The sequence below is a fragment of the Apostichopus japonicus genome, chromosome 15 (assembly GCF_037975245.1).
Source record: "Apostichopus japonicus isolate 1M-3 chromosome 15, ASM3797524v1, whole genome shotgun sequence".
In the NCBI taxonomy this organism is placed as follows: Eukaryota; Metazoa; Echinodermata; class Holothuroidea; order Aspidochirotida; family Stichopodidae; genus Apostichopus; species Apostichopus japonicus.
This window is the reverse complement of record NC_092575.1, coordinates 26,671,774-26,688,118: the sequence shown is the minus strand read 5'-3', so window position 1 is coordinate 26,688,118 and position 16,345 is coordinate 26,671,774. Positions and strand designations below refer to the sequence as shown.

General features: G+C 35.9%; 1 protein-coding gene across 2 annotated transcripts in view; it reads left to right on the top strand.

Moving 5' to 3' along the window:
• Positions 1 to 16,345, top strand: part of LOC139981249 (uncharacterized) — a 110,753-nt gene that overhangs the window by 89,490 nt on the left and 4,918 nt on the right. For both annotated transcript variants that reach the window (XM_071993476.1, XM_071993478.1), the window contains 15 exons: positions 3,074 to 3,211; positions 3,598 to 3,682; positions 7,189 to 7,512; positions 8,085 to 8,543; positions 8,708 to 8,934; positions 9,366 to 9,527; positions 10,316 to 10,468; positions 10,749 to 10,809; positions 11,463 to 11,779; positions 12,186 to 12,363; positions 12,695 to 13,018; positions 13,817 to 14,046; positions 14,743 to 14,886; positions 15,644 to 15,796; positions 16,249 to 16,309. In XM_071993476.1, coding sequence (XP_071849577.1) covers positions 3,074 to 3,211; positions 3,598 to 3,682; positions 7,189 to 7,512; positions 8,085 to 8,543; positions 8,708 to 8,934; positions 9,366 to 9,527; positions 10,316 to 10,468; positions 10,749 to 10,809; positions 11,463 to 11,779; positions 12,186 to 12,363; positions 12,695 to 13,018; positions 13,817 to 14,046; positions 14,743 to 14,886; positions 15,644 to 15,796; positions 16,249 to 16,309 — 3,016 coding nt within the window. The remainder of the gene's footprint in view (positions 1 to 3,073; positions 3,212 to 3,597; positions 3,683 to 7,188; positions 7,513 to 8,084; positions 8,544 to 8,707; positions 8,935 to 9,365; positions 9,528 to 10,315; positions 10,469 to 10,748; positions 10,810 to 11,462; positions 11,780 to 12,185; positions 12,364 to 12,694; positions 13,019 to 13,816; positions 14,047 to 14,742; positions 14,887 to 15,643; positions 15,797 to 16,248; positions 16,310 to 16,345) is intronic.

The window sequence follows — 16,345 nt, the reverse complement described above, 5'->3', positions numbered from 1 at the left end:
ATGGTTAATGGAAATGGTTTCTACCTACTATATGGCATGGTGAAGGCCCTTAGGCAAGGTCATACGCTGCCATGATAGTGCTTGGATTTTGCCTAACCAAACAAACCAACTCAGACGAACGATGTGATGTACAACTACCGAGACGAACTACCCAGACACCAACCGCGTTTATAGTTATAGCTTGTGATTTAGTTTAGCTCCGCGTCAACGTGTACGTGATTTTAGGTCTACGTGTATTAGTTCAGTTTAGGTCAGCTATATCAAAGCCGCTACTTCGCGTCAGAAGATTTCCATGATGTTTACCAAACTGTAAATTCATTTAATTAAGATGATATAAGTTTTCCAAATGTATTTTCTTTGTTTATGTCGATGATATTAGAGAATGTTAAACGTGCACAGGAGCATGGACGTTATCTGCATCTGAACCTTATATTAATCTAACCGTTAATTCTTGTATTCGATAGTGCGATGTTTGTTGTTGTTCATGTCACATGTTTTGGATCGGTGACGTAGTGAATTGTATTGCTTTGTTTATGTACTTTATCTAAACACTGCCTATTGTTTTGTACTCTAACATTAAGAGGTCATCACATAGTATATATGCTATATAAGCTTTTGCACTTCTGTATTTTTCTTATCAAAGACCTTTTTTTTTTGCTATGTGTTAAGCTAAGTTAGTTACGACTCAAATACCTTAGAACTCGGGTCGAGTTCTAGAAAGCGGGGGGCAGTGTAACGTGAATGGCCTTTATACTCATCCGTAGTAAACTGCACTTAGCTTCATAGCCAGTCATGTCATGAATATTCATAATCTATTAGGATGTAATTTTAGGGGGTTAAATGTTAATTGCTGTGTTTTGTTGTCTAATTAAGAGAGTTATTGATTTAGTAAACCGACATTATCATTAAGTTAAATGTCTACGACATGTCTGCACATGTTTGGGAGCATAATGTTATTGTTGTTAATTAAATAGTTAAAGGGATTGTACTTCCCATGTTGTACTGTTATATTGCGTGGTATATGGACTAGAGTGAGACGGTCAAATAAATGCCTAGTTGTGTGTTTGTAACCTGGCCTGGACTCTAGTTGCTGCTCTGCGGTTAACTGATACACAGGCTAGAATCGTCTTCTCCATACAGATATTCTGGCAGTATTCTTGGCCGTGCTAAGGACCCCTCGGAACTCAACAGTATGTATATGTGTGTGCATTTGTGACGCCCAGCTTGTAAACATGATATCTCAAGAAGGGAAACTTGGAACAAGTTAATGAAGCTTATTGTTTTCTGTGGAGGTCAAAGGTCATTTGAAGTTACAAGGGCTCAAAATGTGGAAACCTTGTAAACACGATATCTCAAGTAAGGAAACTTGGGCAGACCTCATATTTAGTGTGTAAAGGTACCACATTGAGTAAAAGAAGCATATTTTGTTTTGTAGAGGTCAAAGGTCATTTAGTGTCATGAGGGGTCAAATTTTCCAAACCTTGTAAACATGATATCTCAATAAAGGATGCTTGGGCACACCTAACTTTAATGTGTAGACGTACCACATTGGGTACTGGAAGCCTTCTTTGTAGAAGTGCCACATTAATTACAGGCAGCCTTTCATTTTTGGTGGAGGTCAAAGGTCATTTGGGGTCAACAGCGGTCAAATTATGAAAACATTGTAAACACAATATTTCAAGACAGGAAGCTTGAGCAGACCTAACTTTAATGTGTAGCCGTACCACATTGGGTACTGGAAGCCTATTGTTCATGTTGAAGGTCAAAGGTCATTTGGGGTCACCAGGTTCAATTGTGAAAACCCTAAACACAATAGCTCAAGAAGGGAAGCATGAGCAGACCTCATATTTAGTGTTTAGATGTACCCCATTGAGTGAAACAAGCCTTTTGTTTTTGGTGGAGGTCAATGGTCTTTTGGGGTCACCAGAGGTCAAATTTTGAAAACCTTGTATACAGGATATCTCAAGAAGGGAAGGTCGGACCAATTCTGAGTACAGGAAGCCTTATGTATTTGGTGTAGGTCAAAGGTGATTTGGGACAACAAGTCATATCGTGACAACCTTGTAAACATGATATTGCAAGAAAGGACAGATCTCATATTTGGTTTGTAGATGTATATACCATATTAAATTTAAGAAGCCTATTATTGCTTTTGGTGGAGGTCAAAGGTTATTTGAGGTCAACAAATGCCAAACATTTACTTTGACCTTCCCCTCTCACCTGTCTCTCCACACTTATACATTTTTCCTAAACATAATACTGCAAGGGAAGCTTGGACAGATCTCATATTTGGTATGTAATTGTACCACATTGAGTACCAGGAGCCCTAATGTTGTGGGCGGAGGTCAATGGTTGTTTGAGTTCACCAGGGGTCAGATTGTGAAACCATGTTTAACACAATATATTAATATTAAATAAGGACTGATGTCATATTTAGTATGTTGATGTATCTATCACATTTAGTACCTGTAGGAAGCTTGTTGTTGAGGTCAAGGACATCGTGTGTCATTTTGAATTTATTGTTTGTCACATCACACTGCTTTTCGTTGTGTTACTAATATCTAGTATGTTGTACACCCCCACTATACATTACATCAGATTCAGAAAATAGCTCATGTTACATCATCGAAACCACTATACATTTTTGCATTCTGGTATTTCATGGAGGTCAAGGTAGTGTGAGGTCAACAGATTTAAAAGTCTGAGAAATATGAAAATGGGATCACTTCAGAAGTTGCGACTTCAAACTGGTATGTACATAGCCATTTGCTATTTACATGTCTACATGTTTGCTTGAGGTCAAGGGTCAATTACTTGTTACAGTCAGAATGAGTCTGATTATGCAGAAGTGAAGTTTGTTAGACCTTCAAACCTCTTTGCATAGGTATGAATTAATCTGCAAGACTTGCCATTTCTGCTCAGCAATTCAGATCGTTGTAAAATCTTGTAGCTAAAGTTTCTTCTCATATTGGCAAGGAATCACTAAGTCATTTGACTTTCTGGTTATTTGTGGCAAGAAACCACTGGGAGGTGCATCCTTCTTGTCTCATTTACTGTGTTGTTTACATGACAGGAGCTGGAAGAGGCTAAATCAAGTCTGAGAGCTACAAAAGATGAACTTGTGAAGTCACAACTGGAATATGCCAAAGAATCCATGGCTTTACTAGAGGTCCTGAAGCAGACTAGGGAAGCCTTGAATCAGCAAGAATTGGTAAGTATGATTAAGTATAGTGTATCTGTAGTTAGTATACCACCAGTAGCAAATGAAGTGTGTTTACAAAGTTAGCTAAATATTGTGACAAGACCATTAATGTGTTGAATTTATGATAAAATATTCCACTGTTGAAGGGTTTACAATGTGACAGCATAATCTTGAGCTAATCAAAAGTGTTCTAAATTCATGGTACATTTGACTACAAATAGTGTGAAGTGTATAAAGAGTACATTCACCTAGATGCTAAAATCAGTTGTCTTTATCACCTAAAGACTCAATTGGTGTAATTTGACAGGTGGCAGAAAGTATCACTTAGGTTCTTACTGTAATGTGTCAGTACACCAAATAAGATATCTTTCCTACTGTATGTTGTTTATTTTCAGGCTTCATCCGCTTCTGTTATGGAGGAAGAAACCCTCCTTGAAGAACATGAAACTCTAGACATATCACAGCAATCAACTTTGGCAGGTAGGATCACAGTAAAGAGATAATTACTGCAGCTGGTTGTAAATTTCCAGGCAGTTCAATGTTTTCTTATATCAGTCTGTTTGTCCTTAAACAGTCCTACCTGGAGATCTTCACATCTGTCAGGGGAGATGTATGGAGAGGGGGAGAAGAGGGATGGGGGGTGGTGGGGTGGTGACTTGAGTCAATTTAAGTAGTGTAGATGGATTATCTAATGTCAATTATGTTAAGATATTAATAGTCAAAAGAGCTCTGCAGAGGTGTAAATACATTAAGGAATATCACGGAAACAGATTAAATATTTTTGGCTTAAATCTATGCGATTGTGATGACGTGTGTATGTGTGTGTGTATGTGTCACTTATTTGTAAATGCCAGAAGGATAACTGGGGTATATTTCATATGTGGTACTGTATGTAGGTTCCCCCTTAGGTAGAACTGGTTTGGAATTGTAGTTGGTAGTGGTGAAAGGTCATGTGGGTCATCACAGGTCAAATTATGAAAACATTTTTACACAATAATATCTCAAGAGGTGGAAGCTGCAGATAGTTCAAACTTGGTGTGTAGCTTGCTGTTGGTGAGCAAATGATCCGTAGTGTTTTTTGTGAATGTCAAAGGTCATTGGAGGCCAACTGAGGGAATCATTGTGAAAATCTTATGAACATGTAGTCTCACGGTAGGTAGCCTGTTCAAATCTTAAAATATGTGGCTTTTGGATTTCCTGTAATTAGTTCAGCAAATCCTAAATATTGTTTGTGTTGAAAGGTAATTTTGAGTCAGCAGAGGGCAAAATGTGATTACATCAAAAGTGCAATATCTCCAGAACCAGAATATTATAGGAAGTCATATATGCATGGTATGATCGCCTTGTGTATTTTATAGTTGGTAAACAATATGGTGTAGGTCAGAATTCATTTGAGGTCACCAGGTGTAAATACGTGAACACTATGTAAATACAATATATCCAGATAGGAAACTGCAGTAGCTGGTAAATTCGGCTATGGCTTCTCTATAATGAGTAGTAAAACCTATTAGTATTGGTGGATGGTACAGGTTATTTGATTCAGCAAAAGAACTTTACATTCTGGAAATTTGTAACATTACATCATAAGATAGGCAGCTTGATCAGATGTCATAGAGGCATATGACATTCCTATAATGTGAACAAGAGCCAAGTAATTCTTTGTGAAGGTTGAAGGTAATTTGTGCTCCGCAAGGTGGAAAGTGTGAAACCTAAAAAGCACTATAGCTGGATAACTTTGTTTTCAAGAGAGACTTCTACTTTAATTCAAGTCATGGGCTAGCACGCCTAGCAGAATTTAATTTCTGAAAATCTTTCTTAATATATAGGAATGTGGTCTGTTTGGTTTCAGCATGACATTGTGTGCAAGGACATGGTGTTCATAGAAGCACATAATCCTCTGGTAGTCATGTGATCTCTATCTAATACAAACAAAATAACACATTTAGGTATCTGTTGTATATCTGGAAAAAAAAATTAATAGCGATTTTAATTTAACTAAGGTCATTTGCGAGTCAATCATACACCAATTTAGGAGATGTGTAACAACAAATAGCATACTACGAACCACGGAGGGTCATGTGATTTGCTCCATAGTAACACCTATAACTTCTATTAAATTCCTTGTACAAATTTATTCTTTCTTCAACTAATGTCGTCATTGCATAGCTGCCACAGTCCTGAAGAAACTTTAATAACAAACCCAGAATTTTAGCTAATTTTACTGCAATTTTTCAATTGCAAAGTGCTAGTTCCTTTAAAAAGATTGATATGCAGATGAAACGCATGCACCATATCAGGACTGCACATGTGTTAAAGTACCGCTGCATCACTAAATTGTCACGCAGTATGTGAACCAGAAATAAGGACATGAACAAGAATGTTACCCTGGGTCCAATGGGTTAGGGCTGCTACCGGAGTGGTTCTCTTTGGGGCTGCAGAAAGGAGACCGAGAACATATGAGGCTAACAGCCCAATTGGCAGATATAGCAAGCGCCTGTGAACGTATGTTCCTACATAGGCACGCATGTACATATTTAGTGTGCGTTTAGGTGCTTGTAATTTATATGGAAGAAGTTGAATTACACGTTATATTATATCTTCATCTGGCTAGATATCTACTGAACACAGTGACTGTGTCAGGGGAATGTAAGCTTGAGAGAACCGTGCTAAGCACGGCTCCTACAGGTTGAATCACACTGAATACAATTGGTGAAAGTTACATCTTATATACTCTTGACATTGGATTACAGAGGATGGGACAGGAAGTTACTCTGTCCACATATTTAACTTTCTCCTTAAACAGAGCTGGGTTAAGCTACTAAGAAATGACCTCACTATGACATCATTGGGAATGACATCATATTGAAAGTTATTTGACTGGTAGAGATCTGAAATTCTTTGCACAGACAGGTGTAGTGTTTCTGTTGTGTAGACTTACTGTAGAGGTCAAAGTGTTAGTGATCTACGGGGACTTAGAAGTTCGAAAAGTATATTATTATGTTGTTAGCTTGTAAATAGAAACTTTTAGTAACTTTCTGGGAAGTGTGATGTAAGAGGACTTCCTGTCTGTGCTAGTAGCTGAGAGATTGTAAAAGTGAACCTAGGGTAAGGGAAAGGGGAGGTAGAATGGTAACATGCTCTCTGTAATACATGCACAGTGTACATTGACATAAGCAGCAGATGACAGGATTCACTGTTCCTTAGCAATGCAAGTCTAACTGTCTTTCAAGCATTTTCTGACACAAAGAAAATGGATGTCAACGTCGTCATCAATTCATCATCCAAACTAGAGCAATTATTATCAAACGTGCAGTAAACACCTGTTAAAGGTGTGGTGTTTGGATACAAAACTCCTACAACTTTGAACTGACAGAGGGTTAAATAAACATACTTGGTTAGGAGGAGCATGGCCCTGAATGGTTGGTATGTTTTTATAGCATGATGTCCTGATGTATACGTTGCTGGGGTCAACAAGCAAATAACATAAAGCATATCAACACCTCCAATGTCTTTTTTTGTGAAATATAGAAAATAAAAGCCTCACCTAATTCCTCTTTATGATGTTTCGACTTTTCGGTCATCAATTGAGGTAGATAACACCAGGATCTTAAAATCTGAAGAGTATTTAATGATTCTGGAATCATTTTATGTTAAATATCATCAAAAGGCAGTTACAATGCTTTAAAGAGGTGCCAGTAATGTTGCTATGGTAACACTGAGGCTTGTTGTGTAGATGTGCAGTTACATCAACAGTACATTAAAAAGCAATTAAATTTATTCATATTCCACATAAATTATAGTTTATTCAGCTATTGAACTGATTTTAAAGAAAAGTATTTTGTTGTTATATATCAATGCAATACAAATCAATATAATAGTCAACTGATAACTAGGAAAATGTGATCTCATCTATAGTCAGTTTATCAATTGTCTTTTGTGCTGAGTGTGATCCTTAACTCTATTTTATCCTTTTATTTGCATTTCAGCTGATTACGGCAGATTAATGGTCAATGTTGCCGATGATCTTACTCTAGACAGCACTCTGAAATTAGCAACTCTGTTTGGTCTACCACCGGCAGAAACTGATATGCTACGCAGGGTTTCTCTGATAGAGACACCAGGAATCACTCTGATTAACTTCATGAAGACACGAAACATCATCAATATGTACGATGTCACTAACCTACAAAAGGGTTTGGTTCATATTCAGCTAAACCGAACAAATGAAAACCTTTTAGATCCATATCAGTCTAAAGTTGACCCCTTTCAGTTTGAAGAATACCAAGCACCAAAACTGCTTGCCTGGCCTGGTAAGAATGGATACAATGATGTAATCAGAATACATAAAACAAAAATAGTGCAGTACAGAAAAATCTCTAGAAATGTGTGTGAGTCAGGGGTTAATATTCTGCTTTCAGGCAATATTTTATTTTGCACTAGTAATTATCATGATGTTTGTATGGTAAAAGTAATTATAAGTGGATCTTTTGACCATTTATATGCTCCCATTTGGTTTGTTTCTTTATAGTAAAAAAAATGAAAATACAATAATTATCAAAAATTTAGTTCCCAAAGATTAGCCAATATTTGAAGGATCCATTTGAGCCATCTGGTCACTCTCAGAGAACGATGATAGATCATTTGATATTCCCGTTGTCTGCTGCCACTGGTCAAATTCTCTATCAACATAAAGCTTGTGTTACATATCTATTACATTTTGTATCATGATTCCTTCAATAATACCTCTTTCATAAGTCAAGGTTTTTGTATTGATGTAGAAATTAACATTAATCAGGCTCAGTATGGCAATTTTTTTAATATTTTTTTCATGTCGAGGCTTCAGTTACTAGTGTTTGTGTTTCCATTTATATTCTATTTTTAGTTGATGAATCTACTCCATCACAAGGTTCTGATGAAAGAGAGGAATATCATGACCATAGTGAGGAGAGTTTGATGGAGAGAACAGAGAAAGAAGAACTAACAAAACAAAGAAAGGATTCACAAATACTTGAAATGAGGCAACATTATTCATACATTGAACACAGGATAAAGTGTGAAGGTGGAACTATTAGCATCATGGGGGTACATCTGACAATTCCTGAAGACACTTTATCCTTTGATCATGTTATTGCCATTAAAGTGATCTATGATCCTGACATACACCTCCCTGGAAGTGCTCGTAGAGGCAGAATGACACCCCTGATAAAACTAGAGCCAGAAGGACTCGTCCTCAATAAGCCAGTCCAGCTGACTATTCCTCACTCAGCTATTATCCCTGAGCCAGATCGACATGATGTTAATATCTTCACTGGTCTGAAAGATGAAGACAATTTACAAGAAGGTAAAGATGGTGAACGATAAACACTTTTGATGTGATTGATGAATGTACCAGGCGCTATATGCTAGGAATCAGTACTGTAAAATACATCATACTTAATGAGCTCATGATATGAACTCTAATTATGATTACCAAGTATCATATTTGAATAATATTATTTGTTATAGGTGAAATAACATGGACCGAAGAGAAATCTATTGCTTGGAAGCTACACCCGGAGAAGATCAGTCTTGATATTACCATCCTGAGCTACGTCTTTGTTAACTTAGTCAGCCAAGAAACAGAACAGAAGCATATATTCCGTATTGTTCCATTTATCGATGGGATACTTGATGCCAAAGATGATGTCTTAATAACTGTTTGTTTCTGTAAGGACAGTGATGAAGAGTATAAGGTGAGGATAATCTCATGTTACCATGGTGATATCTGAAACAGTGTAAGGTCAATCCTGCTCTGTACTTTGATCTGTAAGTCAGATACTGGGAATCTTGCTTTCTTTCATGATTTGCATAATGAATTTTATCGTATTTCACTGGCAAAGTATAAAGTGAATGGTTTAAGGTGCAGTTGCGTGACATTGTCATTGTTTTATTATAGCACATCAAAGAGAAAACTCTGTTAAATTTGAAATACAAACATTACACTAAAATTTTCAACAAGGTTTTAGAGGATCTGATAGAACAAAGCAATATTAATTAAATTAAGGGAACAAAAGCTGTTGTTGCTTGCTATAGTAGTGATGGAGAAGAGTTAATCACAACAAATTGCATAATGAAATATTTGCTTTTTAGGGAGAATTAACATCTTCATGTTCTTATGTTTTAGTGTGTGTTAGAGGGCCACCAGTCCAAACTGAGTCTAGGAAACTATACAACATTTCAAGTTACCCGGACATTGAATGACGGCAGAAATTGTGCTTCTTACATTGATCTGATGATGTCATCACCCGGTGATAGTTACCATCTGATGAAGGAAGAATCAACAAAGGTTTGTTATCACCAATGCTATTAAGGTTTGTCTTTTAACATTACACGACTTGTAGTTAAGGATTGGTTACCTAAAGTGGATCAAAATGTTGTAGTGGTTACAATGTTGGCCCTATATATAACTACTACTTTCTGGTTAAAAAAAAACCGGGCTCAGAATCTATGCAAAACTTCTGGTGGGCAGTGTTGTTGAGGAGAATCTTGTGAGGGTTGTTATTTTCGGTTCATGACTTAGTAAATGAAGTTTGGTCCTATATTCTTTCACATGGTTTCTCAAAAAGCCCACTCACCATGACTGCACTTTGGTGATGATGAATGAGGATGTCTTTAATCCACATCCCTTTGTATTTTGAGGTAGCGTTCAGATGCTGTGGCAAACTCTCAGTTGCTGGAGTGGGATGTTCATTAAGTGGCTGTCTTGTGAGCAGGAATGATTGAGACAATTACACGCCTGCCTAGTAATTACCTGAACACTCATTGAAAGCAGAAGGTTTGATATATGTTGGTATTCATCTACAATCACATGAATATCCATGGCGCAACTATATTTCTGTTCCTACCCATTGGAACAATCCAAACCTAATGTCATGGAATTCTTTATAACAATGTTAAGTACAATCTTCACCATCTGCCCATGAAATCTAAGGATGTGTAGATGACTAAATGTCTTGGTTCATTTACAGCATTTTCCTTAATTCTTATATGTTATATGTGGCAAAGTTTCTTTGAATCCATATCAAGCATTCTCATCCTCAGTATAATTGATTTTCAATATCTTTTATTCATTAGCATGTAGACATCGATCACCTCTGTGCTGCCAGTAGAGTCTCTTATCAGTTCAGACTCAACAGAAACAACAATGGAGACACTGACATGGTTGATGTGAAGTTAAAAGTATCACAGCATGAAAAGAACCAGACAGCCCTTATCCTCCAATCAAAGGTGAGTTATATTTGCTGACTGTCTTCCAGCTGTTATTGTTCTCATATGTCTCTTCATTACATAATATTAAGCGGCAACTTAATTCTCTTTTCTGATCAGTTATTTGCTTAGTAATGTCCTGTCTGGTGGAAATCATTTATTGTGTGTTATCTGTTTCAGACCCTATTTTACTAGATTACGATCCTACTATAAACTTAATCATTCACAGGGATGTGATAGATAGCCTGCACTATTGTATGTTAAACATGCTAACATTTTTCGCTTGTGATTTTTCCTTCAGGTGAAAAACATTCTCTTATCTCCAGAAACCCAGGAAATTCTTTTTAGAGAACTGCATCTAGGTGAGTTTTTAAGTGGAAGTTTAACATAGTTTTAATAGTCCACCCTGGCCAGCACCTAAGTGAAGTTGCAATAAAATGCTCATTTTCATAGACATCTATCAGATGTTAAAGTGCGTATTAGTGGAGATGAAAATGAAAGCACTCGTAGAGAACATGGACCCAGGTGGTGAGGGTCTAACTAGAGGTGAAAAGGTAACAGCATTTGGCTTTAGAAGTATTTCCTTGAGTGTTACTATTATAAACGTAGCGTATTGGGAAATATTTGATTAACAATAACCATTTGATGGAGAGAAATTTAATCTTGCTACTGAACCCAAAAATTTCTAAGTCCTATATATGCATGCTTTTAATTTCAGTTAACATGCTCAATTCCTAATTGATAGCTCGAAGCAACTTTTGGCTAGAATTTATCCACAAGACAAGGGCTTTAAGTTGAAAAGTTGCATGCAACTTGATGGCAGTACACTTATTCAATTTATTGTGCTCACCAATAGTTAGCGTGCACACCAACATTTTCCATGCAGGTTGCATACTTCTTGCGGGCAAGTTGTGTACTTGTGCACGTTTGTTGTGAACGTTGCTCATTGTTCCAAAGTGGCAAACAACTAGTATGTGATTCTCTGTAAAGAAGATGTTGTTGTCCTCACTTTCAGACTTACCCAAATATAAACAGTTGAGAGGAGACATTGCCAAGCATTTAGATGAACAACAGTGTGAAAAGCTAGGCGTGTATTTTGAGCTCACGCCAGTAGAAAATGAAACAATTCAAACAGCAGCAGAATCTGGAAAGATGCTGATTAAAATATTGGATGAAAGAGAGCTCATCATGCCAGACAGAATGATTGGAATGTATGAAGGATTGAAAGCTATTCACTTTAATAAGGTGGCAAGACTGGTGCTGGAGTACATTGATACATCACAGGAGAAGAATGGAAAGGAAAACAAAGGAGAGAAAGATGATAAGGAAATGGTTTGTGCTTTGTAATAACTTGTTAAGACTTTGAAACTTTTTCTTGAAGAAAGACAAGGGTCACTTGGCATAAAATAAAGTTATTTGAATAGATTATTACTGTACTTTCTAATATGAAAAGTATCACATTTTCTGCCATACAAATCACAAAACAGAAGAAAGAATAACTCTTTAATTACAAAGAAGTTCTCCTTTTACTAATTGTAACAAATTACCGAGCATAAAACTGTTATTTTATGCTTTAGTACTCAAAATTTGGGGTTGAGAAGATCAAGTGTAAAGGAAGTCTGTGTAAAATATTCACTGAAGCCAAATCAAATGCAGTAGAGATTTGTCTATCTTCATGAAAGTATGCAAAAATATATGAATTTTATAAATAATTTGTAATATTTCAACAATATTTCAGGTAACAATTACAGAGACACCGGATGTCATTTCAAAAAGGGTACCAAAGTTGTCAGTTAATTTCAAAATTTTGATAGAGGAGGGATACAAGAAACTGGATGTCCAAAGAGCCTTGAAATTGTCTCATGGAAAACTGGACTTGGGAAGACGGATATTGCTGCTTGCTAAGGAAGAGCATGGTAAAGCACACTATAGTTTTAGCAACATGTATATTTCTTCTCTATTTGATACTAATATAGTTATTCTCAATCCTATATGACATTCTAATATTTATTTAAATGATGCTAACATTTCCATTACAGGTGTAATCCTCTCTTTCTCATTTCAAAAACGTATTTGATGATTTCATATATGATATTTTCTTACATTATATACAAATAGAAATATGAGAACATCAGTTTTGTGTTTCAGAAGTTATTTTCATACTGAATTTAAACAGTTGCATTTACACATTATGAAAGTGGCAAAATATTTTCCTTTCACATGAAATATTTTACTTTTATCCTCCAGAGAGACTTCCTTTGTTCCCAGGATCAAATCTTTATAAAGAACAATACTTTGATCATCGTGGAGGAGAGGTGTTTATTGAAGGTGTTAATCTCCTTGTACCAGCTGGGGCACTACACACTGGAAGGATTGTTAGTCTGTGGGTTTCTACAGACCCTGCCATTAAAGGACCTATCTCAAACAAGAGTCTAAGGTTGACACCCTTTGTGAAATTTGGTCCAGAAAGCCTTACCTTACACAAGCCTGTCACCTTGATTATTCCACACTGTGCTATTACTACAACTAACCAGATGGGTACTGATGTGTACTCTGGTGTATTACAAACAGGTGTGTTTCTTTCTTTTGTCTTGTGTTTTTCTACTCCAGTGATCATTACATATATAGTCATTAAAATTTATATTATCAACAGAAGTATGTTTACGAGCTTGTGTGTACCATCTCTTGAAATGATAGGCCAAAAAGTGCATAATGGTGTTATTTAATACTTGGTGTGCGGATCCATAGTAAATTTAAAAAAAGAAAAACTTGTTTTTCTGTAGAGGTAAAGTTTCAAACATTTGTAAGCACTGTGTTTCAAACAAGGTTCTTTGAACTCCATATGTACTATTTAGATCCACTGGGTAATGTAAAGCAAATTTAAAGTGTTTTGTGCTGGTCAAAGGTCATTTGCGGTCAATATATGTCAAAGCCTGACAACCTTCCAAGCCTTTGTAACTGCTAAAGAGAAGCTGTAATGAAAGTCACATTTGATATGTGAAACCACCCGAGTACACAAACACGATATTGGCAAGAGAATCACAATAAACCTTCTGGTTCTGTGTAATGTAGAAATCAATATCTCAAGAAGGAGGTGATGTCCAGACAAATCATTTCCACTTCAAGGAACCGTTCTCTTTTAGTGATACCTTGAGAGCAAACCTTTCAAATGTTGCACATTTAGGGAGAAATAAATACAATTTTCAAAGTGAAAATAATACCCATCATACTGTGTTAAACTTCAGAGTCTTACCCATAAAAACATGTACACCCTCACTATACTCTACTTCAGATTCATGAAGAAAACTACTCATGTTACATCATTGAAACCACAATGCATTTTTGCATTCTGGTTAAAATTTTCTTCAGATAAATCTGTCAAATGGAGCTTAGAAAGGAAACACCTCAGCTGCTTTATGAATAGTCAGCGCCTTGCAGTTGAAGCTGAAAAACCTTGTCTCATTGGACTTCATGTCCCTTTCATACCCAAGATGAGGAAGCGTGTTTGTCTTTTACCGATTGTAAACAGAGTTTCTGAATCAGGGAATCAATTGACAATCCATCTTTGGTTTTATAATGATGACACTCTGGAACATAAGGTAAGAAGCAGATTTCGTCAGCTCAAGTGGTATTGCTATTTATCTCATGGATTCCAGTTGTCTGCTATTCTAAATGACACATGTTTAATTCACTGAATTGTACAGCTTTAATACATTGTTAACCATAGTTACTTAACAATGGAAATGATAAAGTTCTTGCTTGAAGCCATTTAGGCACAAACCTCCCTGGCAGTCAAATTGTGATGATATAGTTAAGAGATAGGTCATGTGAGATGAGCTGGTTAAGGCTGACTGTGGTCATTAATGGTTGAAAATATTAACATTGCAGTGGTCAGAAACACACTGATCAGATGTTTCAGAACAAAATAGAATGTTCAATAATTTATCGGTGGTGGTCATTGACAACTGACACTAAGTTTTGTAATTACAGGCACATTTGTAAATACACCTTAACCAGGTTTCCATGATTAGACAGCGAACATTTATATTTCAGAACATAGGCTGTCGGACTATTAATGTTTTTGATAATTCATCCTATCAGACACTCTATGTATGAGATATTTATAACATCTCCCTTATTTATCAAACAATAGACAACCCAGAGAGGGCCATACCAGGGAGCTGTTATTGCTTCCTGGCCACACATTAGTACAACTAAGCAGTTTGCGAATTTTAATATTAAAATTTACAAAAATAATAATATAACATTCAATTGTTTCATTCTTATATTAATAGAGTCTTATCAATGAAGAAAGCTGCCAGCAAAAGGGAACCATAATTCATGATCCTGTCTCTGTTCAACTCAAATCTATGACCTCAATTTTACATGTTAGCGCTAACTCCAGAACAACACAGTTTAACCCACATCCTAGAAAAGTGGTTAGTAATATTTGTTAAATATTCTGATATATTTATTGACAACATGTGTAGAGAGCAGTTAATTGCTGTTCCACAGGTAATTTGCATTTGTTAGATGAATAGTCATATGCATCTGTTGAGTGGTATGTATTTGGTGTTAGCATATGTTGTTCAACTAATAAACATGGTGTTATTTTATAATTGTCTCTTTCTGTCATTCCTACAGTATGATTTTCAATAAATGAAAAGGGATCAGATGGTCCCATATGTAGTTGTATATACAGTTGATTTCATTCTGGACTAGTCCTTCATTCCATCCACATTGACTGTCAATGTATTGATTATAAGTACTTTGTAATGTGCTTAATTGTTATGGTCTCTTATAATTGTTTTTTCTTTTGCTAATACAAATAATCATTATGTTATTTTAAGTTGATAGTTTAAAGACTTGCCCGATGGCCAAAGCAACACCCATTCATCTCAATATGCATAATTCTGTTAGTTGTCCACTGGGGGACTAGGAGGCTGTCAAAGTAAAGCTCACAGCTATATTAATGAATTACCTTACATTTTACAATGTATACACCTGTATGAAGACAGGCAATTGATGTTAATTCCTTTGCCCAAATCCAGATCATGATGATCCTGTCGACCAGTACTGGGACCTGCATTCTTTATATAACAAGCTCATTTCCCTAACAACTTTACCACTATGTTTAAGTCTCCCAAAAGTTGTATTAATTGATTATCAACATTTCTTGGTTTTTCTCTGTTAAAGGATGTTGCTATGGAAACCATATGGTTAAAGAACAGGCACAAGGTAGAATTCCATCTTCAAAATAAAGGGACCAAAGATACTGTTGATCTGGAAATAGAGGCAAGATATGGGATGTCTGTGAAGAATCTTTTCCAGTTTAGCATTCAGTTGCAGGTAACATGATTTTGGCTTAAATTATTACAAAGAAAGTTTCGAATACAAGGTGTTAACATTTCACTTTGGATTTATCATAGCTACTGAGATTCCTCTTATATTTACCTTTTATTATGTTTGCTTACCATTTTCACATTCTCTAATTAATTAATGTTTTTATTTCTATTGAAATCTCTTCTTTGTTTGCCTAAATTGATGAACTGATTTCCATTATGGTTTGAAATATAATGTTACAGTTTTACCCCAAAAATAATAAGCTGATGAAAGCCGTCTTCACATGACAAATGCAATACATACGAAATATTCTAAACAGTAAGTACTAATTAGCATATCTTAACATTATCACTTAAACCATGTTTTGATACATACTGTTAATTGATAGAGGTGAGATATGCACAAACTTATTTTACTAGGAGAATCATTATGCTTTACTCTTCTTTTCCTCTTCACAGATTGACCAATTACGACACAATGACCAAATCACATCTCCATTCCAGCTCGTCCTACCTGAATGTGAGTAATTACTCTCTTACTAACAATTTAAAAGCA